This window comes from Aethalodelphis obliquidens, unplaced genomic scaffold, assembly GCF_003676395.1.
Source record: "Aethalodelphis obliquidens isolate GAN/ISIS:26980383/991018 unplaced genomic scaffold, ASM367639v1 scaffold9, whole genome shotgun sequence".
Classification (NCBI taxonomy): Eukaryota; Metazoa; Chordata; class Mammalia; order Artiodactyla; family Delphinidae; genus Aethalodelphis; species Aethalodelphis obliquidens.
This window is the reverse complement of record NW_020837953.1, coordinates 25,829,565-25,842,877: the sequence shown is the minus strand read 5'-3', so window position 1 is coordinate 25,842,877 and position 13,313 is coordinate 25,829,565. Positions and strand designations below refer to the sequence as shown.

At 44.6% G+C, this 13,313-nt stretch overlaps 1 protein-coding gene across 1 annotated transcript in view; it reads right to left on the bottom strand.

Annotated features, from left to right (window-relative positions):
* CSMD2 (CUB and Sushi multiple domains 2) overlaps positions 1 to 13,313 on the bottom strand; it is a 668,027-nt gene that overhangs the window by 603,551 nt on the left and 51,163 nt on the right. Inside the window, exon 2 of the mRNA XM_027109194.1 lies at positions 1,900 to 2,116. Coding sequence (XP_026964995.1) covers positions 1,900 to 2,116 — 217 coding nt within the window. The remainder of the gene's footprint in view (positions 1 to 1,899; positions 2,117 to 13,313) is intronic.

Genomic DNA, 13,313 nt, shown 5'->3' with positions numbered 1-13,313 from the left:
GACTAAGTAAGTAAAAAGAAAGAAAATGCAAATACGCGGGAGCAGATACAAGAAAGCGGACGTGATCCCAGATAGTGTGGAGGTAGAAATGCTGTATGGGAAAACCATATAATTCTGAAATGAACCAAAATGAGCACATCAGGCAGATGACAGGCATGAGAAGCCCGAGCAGGGATGACCTTGTGGAGGTGCAAAACCCAGGAGCCTTCTCCTCAAACACAGCTGGTTGGCCAGAGTGGGCTGTGCCCTGGCTGGGAATACATCCAGGGACCCCCTGCCAGGACCACCTCCTTAGGTCCCAGAACCCGCACCCTTCCCGGCCGGAGCCATCCCACCTCTGGGGGTCTTCCACACTTCACTCTCAGAACCAGAGAACTCAAATGGCAGAAGATAGAGCTTTGACCACACGTGCGTGGACCCTGCCTAAAGAGAAAAAAGAGCTGGAAGAACTTCAGGACGCAGAATAGGCCTCCAGTCATCTGCACCCCAACCAGCCGCCCCACTGGCCTGATCTGACTTTCTGTCTTTCAACATCCCTCAAGGGTCTGCGCCGGTGCCCCACCGATGGGGTCACTGGAGCTCGACATCTGATGGTGACCTTGTCCAGTCTCCTGGTTTTAAGCACTAACCAGTCCTAGTCTCCCAGCTTTATATCTCTAGCCCCGATGTCCTTGAACTCTAAACTCACATATTGAAGTCCAGGCCTGCCCCCTTCCCAATGAGCATGTCACGTCCTTGAAGACAGTAGCTTTGTTTTGCTCACTGCTGCGTCCCCAGCACCCAGGCCAGTGTCTGGAACATACTAGGTGCTCATGAAATATTTGCAGAATGAGTAAGTGAAGAGCACTCCAGTCCCTCCACCCAAGTTTCACTGAACACCTACTGTGTGCCAATCCCTGTGCAATGTCAAGGGCAGATGGACAAGCCTGGTCTTGTCTAAGAGGAATCACTAGTCAGGGGAGCCCCAGATGCCCATCCCAGCTGCAGACATGGCAGCTCACCTCTGCACTGCCCTGAGAGGGCAGGGAGCAAGCAAGAAGAGGGCTGTCTCAGTCCTGGGAATGTTGTCTGTGACTCTGATCCAAGAGCATCTTAAACAAAGCCTTGAGGACCCCGGGGTCCCCAGGGCTTGGCTGGTAAGCCATGAACCCTTTGTCTCCCTGGGAGCTCAAAGTGTATCTTGCAGGACCAGGACAAGTCTTGCCATGGAGGCACGGAAAGCCACCAGGTCAACAAAACCTGTACAGCTATGACCCTGGGGCCTTGATCTTTGCCCCTCCCAAAGTCTGCTCTTCCTGCAGAGGTGGGAGGAGGCTTCCTCCCTGTCTCCCTCCTTGATGTGAACTCTCCCCTTGGGAGGTAGCTCAGAAGCACGGGAAAGCAGTCTCGTCCTCTCCATTGTTCCCTCTTCTATCGAGTGCGCTGCGGTTTAAAAAGTAGAAACTTCCCTAAATTCTCAATTCTGTACCCACAGCCAAAGCCATGCAAATGCAAGGCAAAATCCAACAAAGTATTGATGGTTTTCAAGTCGGGGATGTAAGACATAGTTGCTACTAGCCTTCAGTTCATATCTGCTGGGTCCAAGGGATATATTTCTGTGTGTGCAAAAGCTGTGCACACACACACACATATGCATGCGAAATCAGCTGTAACAGAAAGACTTGAATTGCTCTGTGTGTTTTCTCTCTAGTCTTCCCAATGGTCCTACAAAACCTCCTGCCTGCTGGGAACTCCTAAGCAGGAGAAAGGAATTGGGAAACATAAAGAAAGCAGAGGAGTTCAGGGCAGGCCTCATAAAAACAGAGGTCTTTCTTGATGACAATTCACCCTGCCTGGTTCTTCCTCTCAGCAAGCTTGGCTCAGGCCCAGCTGTTGGCCACGGGGAGGAGGGGGTGATACCTGGTTCGCAGGTTCTCTGGCTGGGGTGGCCCATCAAACACCGACAGGACGTCAAAGTCCTCCTCCAGGGCGAAGGACTGGAACACAAGCTGGATCCGATGCTGGTCCTCCGCTGTGATGGTCCACGTGCAGTTGGCGTAATTGGGGTAGCCATACGGGAACCCTGGGCTCTCAACGGTGCCATTGGGACCCTGCAGTTGGAACGTGCAGTTCTGGCCTGGGAGAGAGAAAGGGGGCTGTTCAGTACGGCCAGAAGAACTCTGAGAATCTCCCAGAGAGATGGGAGCAATGTGTTAGAGGCGCATGAACCCCCTCTTCCAAGTGTTTCCTCTGGACCAGCCCATGCTCAGTGCAGAGGGAAGGAAGGTGGGTGACTGACACACTGAGTGCCAGCTTGCTTGCGCCGTGAGCTGTCCAGGTGATAAAATGGGCATTGTTGCACTCAAGCCTTAGAACAACCCTTGAGGTAGGAAACAATGCTGAGTTTGAACTAAAAGGCCAGCAGACCAGGTGGAACTTCCTCTTTACAACATTAAATGCCAGACTGATGATGTCACATTTTCTCCATTTTCCACGGCCTCCTGACCCTCCAGGCTCCTCTTCTCAGCCCCAGCCCCCTCCTCCCATCTCCATAGAGAATAAAAGTCATCAGTGGGGATTCCGTTGTCTTCCCAATTCCAAATCCGTCTAGCCCGCCCCACACGGTCTTCCTTCCTCTTGCAGATCAACTAGCCCTCCTGCAATCTAAACATATCCCTTCTATGTGCCCTTTGGATCCCATCTTTGCCTAATCTTCAAGAACCTTATATACGTTTCTCTCTTATGTACGTCCCAAGTGTTCAATCATTTCCTCTCCACTGGAACTTTCCCATTTTAAATGTGTTCAAGACTCTCCTTAAAAACCCAACTGCCCAAAAAAAAAAAAAAAAAAAACCAACTCCCCATTCCACTTCTCTTCTCCCTCCAGCCTTGTCTCTCCCTTCCCCTTCTCAGCCAAAGTGTTAGAAAACACAACCTGTCTGTCCTTTCTGTCTCTATTTCCTTACTCCCAGCCCGTCAGTTCTGGCTTCTGGTCCTGTCAATCCACCCAAACAGGTCACCGATGGGTCCAGTGGATCTTGTTCAGCCCTCATTTTAACAGACCTCTCAGCTGCCTCTAACACTGTTGCCTCCTTTCTGGAATCACCCCTCCCAGGCCAGAGCATCGCAGACTACACTGCACATGAGCAGCACCTGGGGACCTGGCTGGCATTTAGATTCTGATGTACAGCACCTGGGAGGGGCCAGCGAGCCTGCTTGTTTACCTGGTGCCCTGCAGATGCAATGATGCTTTGAGCAGCCTGGTCCCCGGCTTCCTCCCATACCGCTCACTCTCCATCCTTCCTCCCATGGCTGTTTCTCTGGCTCCTTTCCAGGCTCAGTGTTGGGGCCTCTCCTCCTCTCTGTCTGGTCTAGAGGACCTCCACTTGTGCACTGATGACTCACAACTTCACAGTCCGGGCCAGACCTCTCTCTGAGCTCCAGACCTGACACCTCCTTTGGGATGTTCAGGCTCGTGATGTCCTCCACCTACCCTTTCCTGACACTTTCCTCTCCTTCACAACCCCATGGACAACCGATCACCCTGTCTCTGTCTCTACTTCCCTCGACCCCACAGCATCTCTCCCCCAGACTGCCATAAAAACTACCTCCTAACTGGTCAACTGTGTTTACCCTGGTCCTTGCCAACACTACAGCTGGGGGTGTCTTTTCAAAACAGAAATCTGATCAGGTGACCTCCCCTTTCCTCCACCGACATCAAACCTCCCATAGCTCATCATTGCTCTTTAGTAAGGAAAAATCACTTGTAGACCTATGAGGGTCTCTGTATGGTTTGGCCCTTAGTGACCTCTTACCCTTGTGTCCACTAGCTTTCCAGCCAAACCCCACCCTTCTAAAGGACTTGAACAGACATTTTTCCAAAGAACATATATAAAAGGCCAACAGGTACATGAAAAGATGCTCAACATCGCTAGTCATTACGGAAATGCCAATTAAAAACACAATGAGATATAACCTCATGCCTGTTAGAATGGCCATCATCAAAACGACAAGAGATAACAAGTGCTGGCAGGGATGTAGAGAAAATGGAACTCTTGTGCACTGTTGGTGGGCTTGTAAATTGGTGCAGCCACTGCTGAAAACAGTATGGAGGATCCTCAAAAAATTAAGAATAGAACTATCACATGATCCAGCAATTCCACTTCTGGGAATATATTCAAATGTAACAAAAACACTAACTCGAAAAGATATCTGCACCTCCACGTTCATAGAAGCATTACTTACAATAAACAAGACATGGAAACAACCTAAGTGTCCATCGATAGATGAATGGATAAATTAGTTGTGAGATACATACACACACACACACACACAAATATTATTCAGCCATTAAAAAAAAGGAAATGTTACCATTTGCAACACCATGAATGGACCTCGAAGGCATTATGCTAAGTGAAATAAGTCAGAGAAAAAAAGATAAATACTGTATGATATCACTTATATGTGGAACCTGAACAAACAAACAAAAAAACCCAAAAAACCAAACTCATAGAAAAACAGATCAGACTTGTAGTTATCAGAGGCGGGGGGTGGGGAAGGGGAATTGGAGGAAGGTGGTCAAAAGGTACAAAATCCCACTTGTAAAATAAATAAGTACTAGTGATGTAACGCACAACATGACGACTATCGCTAACACTGTTGTGTGATATCCAGGTAAGTTGTTTGGAGAGGAGATCCTAAGAGTTCTCATCACAAACAGAACATTTGTTCCTTTCTTCTTTTCTTTTTATTGTTTTTATATGAGATAATGGTTGTTAGCTGAGCCTATTGTGGTAATCATTTCACAATATACATAAATCAAACCATCACGCTGTATGTCTTAAATTTACACGGTGACATGTGTCACAGATGTATATCTGTCAGAAAAAAACACCCCGCCCTTCTCAGTCCTTTGTATTGGCCACACTCTCACTGCACAGCCACAGGGCCTTTGCGTATGCTGTTCTCTCTTCCAGATGTCTAGTCAACTGTCTCTCCTTGACTAGTTCAAACCCCCTATTATATGCTCTCATGATACCATCACCTCTCCTTGGTAGCACTTATCACAGAAGCAAATGTCCATGCTTCCATGTGATTCATTCATAAGGATCTGTTTTCTTGCCAGGCTGTAAGCTCCATGAGAAGACAGACCATACTTGAGTTTTCCCGTCTTTGAATCCATAGCCCAAGCTCAGTACCAGACGCATGGTAAGTTCTCATTCATTTAATACAGTGCTTGTATTTAGTGAATGTTTGGCTAGGCACTCCTCTGAGAACTTCACATATATTAATTTGTTTAACCCTCACAACAGCCCTAGAAGGTGGATACTATTCATATCACCTCCATTTTACAGATGAAGAACTAAGGCAAAGAGAAATTGAGGAAGGGGTCCAAGCCACCCCGTTACTCAGAGATGGGATTCAAAAGTAAGCAGTCCACTTCAGATCCACCTTAACTATGATGCTGATAAACGGACTCAACACTAATTTTTTTAAAGCTCACTTTAGGGATTAACTGACAAGGACAGTTAATCTCTAAAATGACTTTAATGTTGAAAAATCTCTTTTAACAGAAAAGAGGGATAACACAAAGTATCCCATTTAAAGAGGAAAAAAAAGCTAAGGTCTTATGAATAAATGCTAAATGGGCATTTAATAAAATTAGACATGTAACCCTGATTAAAATAAGCATTTGGAAGGAGGAGAAAGAATATTTCCTTAGCATGATAGAGCAACCATTTTAAAACAATAACTTACATCCTACTTACGGTGAAATGCCTGATTAAGATCAGGAATGAGATAGAAATGCTACTATCACCTCTGAGATTTCATGCTTTATCGGAAGAGCTAATCCATGCGATGCAAGAAAAAGAAAGGAGAAAGGAGCAAGCAGAATTATGGTTTGCAGATGATATATTAATATACCCAGAAAACCCAGGAGAATCAATTAGGAAGCTATTAGAACTAATAAGAAATTTCAGTAAAGTAGCCAAACACAAAATAAGTATACAAAATCAATGACATTTTCCATATGCAAGTGACAGATAAAAATATAAAGAAAAAAGGTCTTATTTATGATAACTACAAAATGTGTATAATAAATGGAAATAAACTTAATAAGAAACAGGCAGTCACTGTATAAAAATAACATTTAGAGAAGGATAAAAAATTTGAATAATTGGAGAGACATATGTAATCTTGAGTGGAAGACTAACTTCTGAAAGGTTAATTTGGAATATTAACCTTTTGAAAAGTTAATTTATAAGCTTAGTGCAATTCTGATCAAAAGCCCAATAACCTGTTTGAAATTTAGTAAAAGCGTGCCTAAGTTTAACTGGAAGAAATAGACAGTCGCAGACAATGGATATTTTTTGAAAAGGTAGAAACTGTAGTATTCTCATTCTACAAGATACTAAACGGAATCACCGAATGATGCTTTGAAAATAGTGTGGAGGTGGCCCAAGGGTGGACAGGCAGAACATGACACAGTGTTACAGCAATAGTTTTAAATAGACGAAAAAATTAAAATATATATAAGCATTAAAATCAGTGAGAAAAGAAAAACATTTTGCAAGGTCAACTAATTAACTGTTTGAGAAAAGAATTAAGTTATCTTGTCAATTCACACCATATACTAAACTAAATTTTTTAAAAAGTCAAAAAATAGAAGAACATGTACACAAATAATTATCTGACTGTGATTTTCTGAATGTAAAAGCTGTGGAAGAGGGCTTCCCTGGTGGCGCAGTGGTTGAGAGTCCGCCTGCCGATGCAGGGGACACGGGTTCGTGCCCCAGTTGGGGAAGATCCCACATGCCGTGGAGCAGCTGGGCCCGTGAGCCATGGCCGCTGAGCCTGCGCTTCCGGAGCCTGTGGTCCACAACAGGAGAGGCCACAACAGTGAGAGGCCCACGTACCGCAAAAAAAAAAAAAAAAAAAAAAAAAGCTGTGGAAGATACTACGAGACTGATAGTTTATACAGAAAGTATGTGTAGGTCAAAAATAGAAACAAAATCAAAAGGCACACAAAAAGGTTAGGTAGCAAAGTATCAATAAAACAGTTAATACAGAAAGAGCTATTAGTAACCAGTAGGAAAACAACAAGCACTATAATTAAAAAGCTGGACAGGGTCTTGAATAAGTTAGTTCCTAAAGGAAGACATAAATGGCTCAGAACCCAGAAAAAAAATTCAACTACAGTAATAATGAAATAAAGCTCCTATCTCCACAACTTTTAAAGGAGCCCCCTGGTTCATGTTCCTGAACTTCACCCCACTGGCACTGGCACCAGATCTACTCAGCTCATGTCTCTGAAATCTGTCTGGTGATGTCATTGCACTATGTCATTCACTCACTCATTCATTCATTCCTCTAGGTTAGACCCTGTGATGGGCCTTGAGGCCTGGATCACAGACCCAGACATAAGCAAATACTTCCACATGGCAATACTGTGCTACAGGGCTGCACAGAATGATCCCGGAGTATAGACCCAACAGGGGTCACACCTTGAGGACCACCCTCATTCGTGTCCTGGTCAACCACTGATACCAACATTCACCACCATCCCCAGCACCCCATCTGTTGTGTGGGTCTGCAGTTTCTGATTCAGAACCTGGGTATGAACAGCATCTTGTGCTGCGGAGAAAGAAATCAGGGGGCTCTAAACAGAGACCCTGGGAACACTTTCCGTGTACAGAGACAAGAAAGGTGATAGAGTAGGAGGCAGGAAGGCAGGCATAACGGTGGGAGGAGAACCAGAGTGCAGCTCCATACAGAAGAAGGTGACTCAGGGCATTGAGCACCACAGGGAGGCTAAGGTGAGGGTCTGGGATGAGGTCACTCGGTTTGATGTCTAAATGGTCCCTCTGGAGGTAAGGATGCTGAGAGTGGGAGCTCTGTCCTGGTTCCTGTTGCATCGCCAGTGCCGAGAATTCAATAAGTATTTGCAGAATGGATGCATGAACTTCAGCAAAGACAGGTGGCAGGTGACACGGTGGACAGAGGCCAGATTGTAAATAAGTAAAGGCAAGATTGGCTGGTGAGAAGGGAGAGGCCATTATATTTTAAACAATAATGTATATATCTTCCGCCTTGCAGAAAATTTGGAAAATATAGGCAAGAATTTAAAAAAGAGGAAACACTACAATCTCGCCTTCCTCTCAGAGGCAACCGATGTTAATATTTTCTTTTTTTTCTAGATTTTTCCATGCATATTTCACATCGTTGAGATAATATTATATATATAATTTTGCTCTTTTTTCAGTCAATTATTCTTCAGTTTTAAGTTGTAAAAGGCAATGTTACTTGTAATATACATGGCTATGCATACATGCAACACAAAGATGTATAAGGACAAACGGGTCGCCAATCTCTCTCCCTTCTACCCACTCCAAAGCTACCAAAGTTAACCGGCAGGTAACTCTCTCCTCTCCAACCTTCTCATCTCTCATGCAAACAAAGACACATTCCGGGAGAATTTTTATTATTTTTTTTTAAAATGAAATCATAGTTGCACTCACTTCTCTGCAACCTGCTTTCTCATTTAACACTACATTGGGGACACCTTCCAGGTCAGTAGAGCCATATCTAACTGATTTTATATATAAATGTGTGATATTCCACAGCCTGGATGTATCTCAATGTATTCAACCACTCCCCTGCTGATGGCCGTTCAGGTCATTTCTCGGTTTTCTTTTGCAACAATTCAGTAAACGTGACAACATGAACTCTCCCGCCCCAAGATACTGAACTCATAAACAGCATTTTAAATGGACGTGCCATGTTCTAGTATATGGTTATACTAGAATTTACTCAACCATTCTCCTTCTGTCAAGCATTTAAATTGTTTCTGGATATTTTTTTCTGTTATAAGTAAGACCTGGTCTCTTAGTAAAGTCTGGTGACAGCATGCTGGTCAGTGCAGTGGAAAATGCTTTTCCATGGCCAGAGTCCCAGACCGAGTGTTCACTTAAGTGGTAACTGCATCCAGCTTTGGTTTCTGGGGGAGTGTGCTGTCCATAGGAGGCTGGCCGATCTCTGTGGCAGGCGCTGTTGGAGAGGATTAGACAGGGCTGGAACCCCGACTCATTTGGAAGTCTCCCGGAATCAAACGTTGGTTAGTGAGTTGAGAAAGTTATAACCCAGTATGGAGGTTCCTTAAAAAACTACAAATAGAACTACCATACGACCCAGCAATCCCACTACTGGGCATATACCCGGAGAAAACCATAATTCAAAAGGACACATGCACCCCAATGTTCACTGCAGCACTATTTACAATAGCCAGGTCATGGAAGCAACCTAAATGCCCATCGACAGATGAAGGGATAAAGAAGATGCCCTCAATAATTTTAATTCCTCCCTCGAGGAACTATCTGATGAAATTCTGGGCTCATTTTCCACTGTGGTGTTTATGTTTTCTCGCTGAGTTACATATTTATATCTTCTGTGCATCACATGTGCTACACATACATTTGTAGTCGTTTTGGCCTTTTAATTTTATGATGACATACAAAGGTATCTAAATTTTATGTTCTTCAATATTCCATGAGTTCTTACTGTTTTTCTTATTAATTTGTGCTAACTCTTTAGAGAATCAGGATTTCACTCTTTTGTCATATTTGCTGAAAAGGTGGCTTTTCACCTGTTGTGTGCTTTTTGTTTCATTTAGTTTTTTCATGTAGAATGAAATGGTTGGTTTTTACAGGCAGCCATCTTTACCTGTCTTTTTCTTGGTAATATTTTTTTTCCTTTACTGACGTTTAGAAAGATTTCTCTCTGGCTTCTCATCCTACTCAACACAGCAGCCGAAGTCCTTGCCACATCTCAGAAGCCCTACTTGAACGGACACCTCGCTGCCCCTGACCTTCTCTACTGTCATTCATCCCTTCATACCTGTGATGGGCCATGATACCTAAGCCCATCCCATGCCCACCTTGGGACCCTGCACTTGCTCGACCTCCAGCCCAGAAAGCTCTTCCCCAAGAGCTGTGTGAGCCGATCCCTCACTTCCTTCAGCCTGAGTCAAGTAACATCGCCTCACAGCCCATGAAATCCAAGCCTCCCTCCTCTCACGCCAGCCCTCCAGGTTCCTGTTTTATTTTTTCCACAGCACTGAGCATCCTCTGACATCTATTTTCTTGTTTATGTTCAGTGCCCCCTACCCCGACAGAATGCCATCTCCATAAAAGCAGGGGAGCTATTTTGTTTCTACTCTCTCTCCAGCTCCCAGACCTGTACCTGGCACACAGCAGACGCTCCCACAAGAGTTGTTGGTTGAATGAATGATCCATGCATATTCACTGCCTACCCAGCTCTCTGTGCTTGGAATGCTCTCTCTCTAGTTCCCTCACCCAGCTGACTCCAGGCACACTAAGACTCGTTACCTCCTCCAGGGAGCCCTCTTGGAACCCTCGAGATAAATGGCAAGTATTCTTCCTTTGTTTGCTCATCCTTAGCGAATGAATTAGTGAACCAGTGAATATCACTGCTTTCACCAATGGTGACATAATGATATGTTTATGTGGCTTCTCTAGCCGTAGACTCCTTGAGATTTCATTCATAGTTTTATCTCTAGCACCTAGCTCAATACTTGCCCATAGTAGTCACTCCATAGATATTTTTGGAATGAATGGATGAGTGAAATGAATTAATCTTTTTATAATACCCAGAAGACACCTACCAACCTACCATCTGTGTATGTATGGCGTATTCTGAAGGTGGCTTCGTGAAAAGGTTAAAAGCTTGGGTTTGGGAAACAAAAAGCCTTCGGTTCAAATTTCAGTTTTGCCACTTAATACTGTGTGGGCAATTTATGTAAACTCTTTAAACTCTCATTTCAACATCTTTAAAATTAACAACCACTTCTCGGATGGTTGTACAGATTAATGTGATAATATCTTCTAAATTGCTAAATACTCAGTATAGTACCTGACACACTATAAGTAATCAATAAATACCAGCTAATCTTTCAGTAAAGGTTTGTACTGTTCTTTATATAGGTCTCAGTCACATCTTGTTAAGGTGATTCCTAGACGTTTTATGCCCTTTTTCTTGCTCTAGTGAATGACATTTTTTCCCATTATTTTTTTTCTAGCTGGTTATTACTGATATACAGAAAACCTATTGATTTTTATATAGTCATCTGGCATCCAACTGGGTCTCTGAACTCTTATTAATTCTAAAGATTTCTCAGTTGATTCCCTTGGGTGTTTTAGGTATACAATCATGTCTACAAATAATGATAATTTTGAGGAGATAACTCTTTTGAGAAGTTTGGCAGGAAAATTCAATCCAATTCTGCAAATACTTGTTGACTGATATGGTCAGTTTTGGACAAACTTAGTTGGAGAAGCCTGTGGGACATCCAGACAGAGACGGCCAGAAAGCAATTAGGACCGTAGACTGGAATGCGGGAGTGCAATCTGGGTTGGAGAGATGGATTTGTGGAAACCATGCAATTAATGAGACTGCCCTAAGAGGAAACACAGAGGAGTGTGGTAGATGCCAGGTAAGCCATGCCCACCAGACATCTCACCTGCACACAGGCAGCCCACTGTATATCTCACTTCTACAATGGGACTCTGGCTTATCTCTGTGCCTGTCTTCTGCAGGGGCACCTTGTCTGGACAGGTGGGAGAAGCAGGGGCCAAACAGTATCTTTGGCCTCTGCAGTCACCCTTTAGTTGTGAACAGAAGCCAGGGTCATAGAGATGCTGGCACTGGGCCTCATCTTAGCCCCTCTCTCCTGCACATTATGCTGGTCACACCAAATAGCTCATCATCTACAAACACCCCACGATCTTTCAGGCTGTACAATGCTTGGCTCATTGCCTGGAACGCCTTTCCCTTACCTTCTCGACCTAGGAAACCTTACTCACTGTTCCAGATTCAGTTCACACAGCACCTCCTCTGAGGAGCCTCCCCTCGCTTCCTGGGCAGTGACTAAGTTTTCTCTCTCTCTTTCTCCCTCTCTCTCTCTGTCACTGCAACAGCCATCCACCAAATTCCATGCCTCTTCCCTCCCAATCCCCTTTCAAAAAAACAAGCATACAAACAAAAATTGGCCTGCCATTCTTGCTTAAAAATCCTTCAATGGCCCCTCTGGGAAAAGCGCACAGTCCTAAACGTGGCACACAAGACGCCCCCTTGAGCCACCCACTGCTTCTCTCCCAGGCTTTGCTTCTTGCCACTCTTTGCCTTAAGTGACACTCCAGCCCAAGCCAGGCTCTCTCTGTTTGGTTCCTTTGATGCTCTGTGCTCTTTTGCTCCCTCTGTCTTCAAACATGCTGTTTCCTCTGATTGAAGCATCCTTTCTTCATCCTCTGATCTTGCCAACTCCTATTCATCTCTTAGGTCTCAACTGAAACTTCAGCACCCCCAGGAGGCCTTACTGACCACTGCACTAAGGTGTACTCCCCTCACCCGAACGTACACCCAAGCACACACCTCGCTGTGTGTCCCCACAGAGCCCTGCACCTCTGTCGTCACTCACAGCACACATCATGGCATCACTTATTGTCTGTGTTCCCTGGGAGACGTGGATTCTGTCACATTCACACTGATCTGCGGCACCCAGCACGTTGCTTGGACAACAGGTGCCCCGTAGAGATCTGCATAATGGCTGCACCTTGCACGCAACTCTACTGGGTCACGCATCCTACTGAACTGCAGACCCAGAGCTCCTCCAGGGTGGTACTCCTCCCTGTAACCTTAGTGCCCAGTGCCTGGTATATGTTGTAGATGTGCACACAGTGTTGGATGAGAGAATTATCACAGGTATTTCTAATGAAGACATGCATTGATTTTTTTTCCCTAGAAGTCTTAACAATCCGAGAAATTTCCATGAATGTGTCCAGGGTTTCTCAACTCGGCACCATTGACATTTGGGGCAGGACAGCTCTGTTGGGAGGGCTGTCCTGTGCATTAGGACGTTTAGTAGCATCCCAGGCCTCTACCCCTGGGCGCCGAGTAGCACCTGTCAGTTGTGACAACCAAAAATGTCTTCAGACATTGCCAAATGTTCACTAAGAAGGAAAGTCACATATACATAAGAACCTAGCCTCCCACCTTTTTTCATTCATTTTAGGGGACTTGCAGGCCAAAGAAGCCCACCCATGGACCTCCAGGACCAGGGGTTCTTCACCTTTGTTGTGCCGCGGCCCCCTTTGGCAGCCTGGTGAAGCCGTCTCAAATGATCTTTTTAAATGCATACAACAAAATACATAGAATTACAAAGGAAGCCAATTATACTGAAATACAGTTTTCAGAATATTTCAAAAGTTTGTCATACAGTATTATAGATGTTCCTTTATTAATGCATTATGAACAAGATC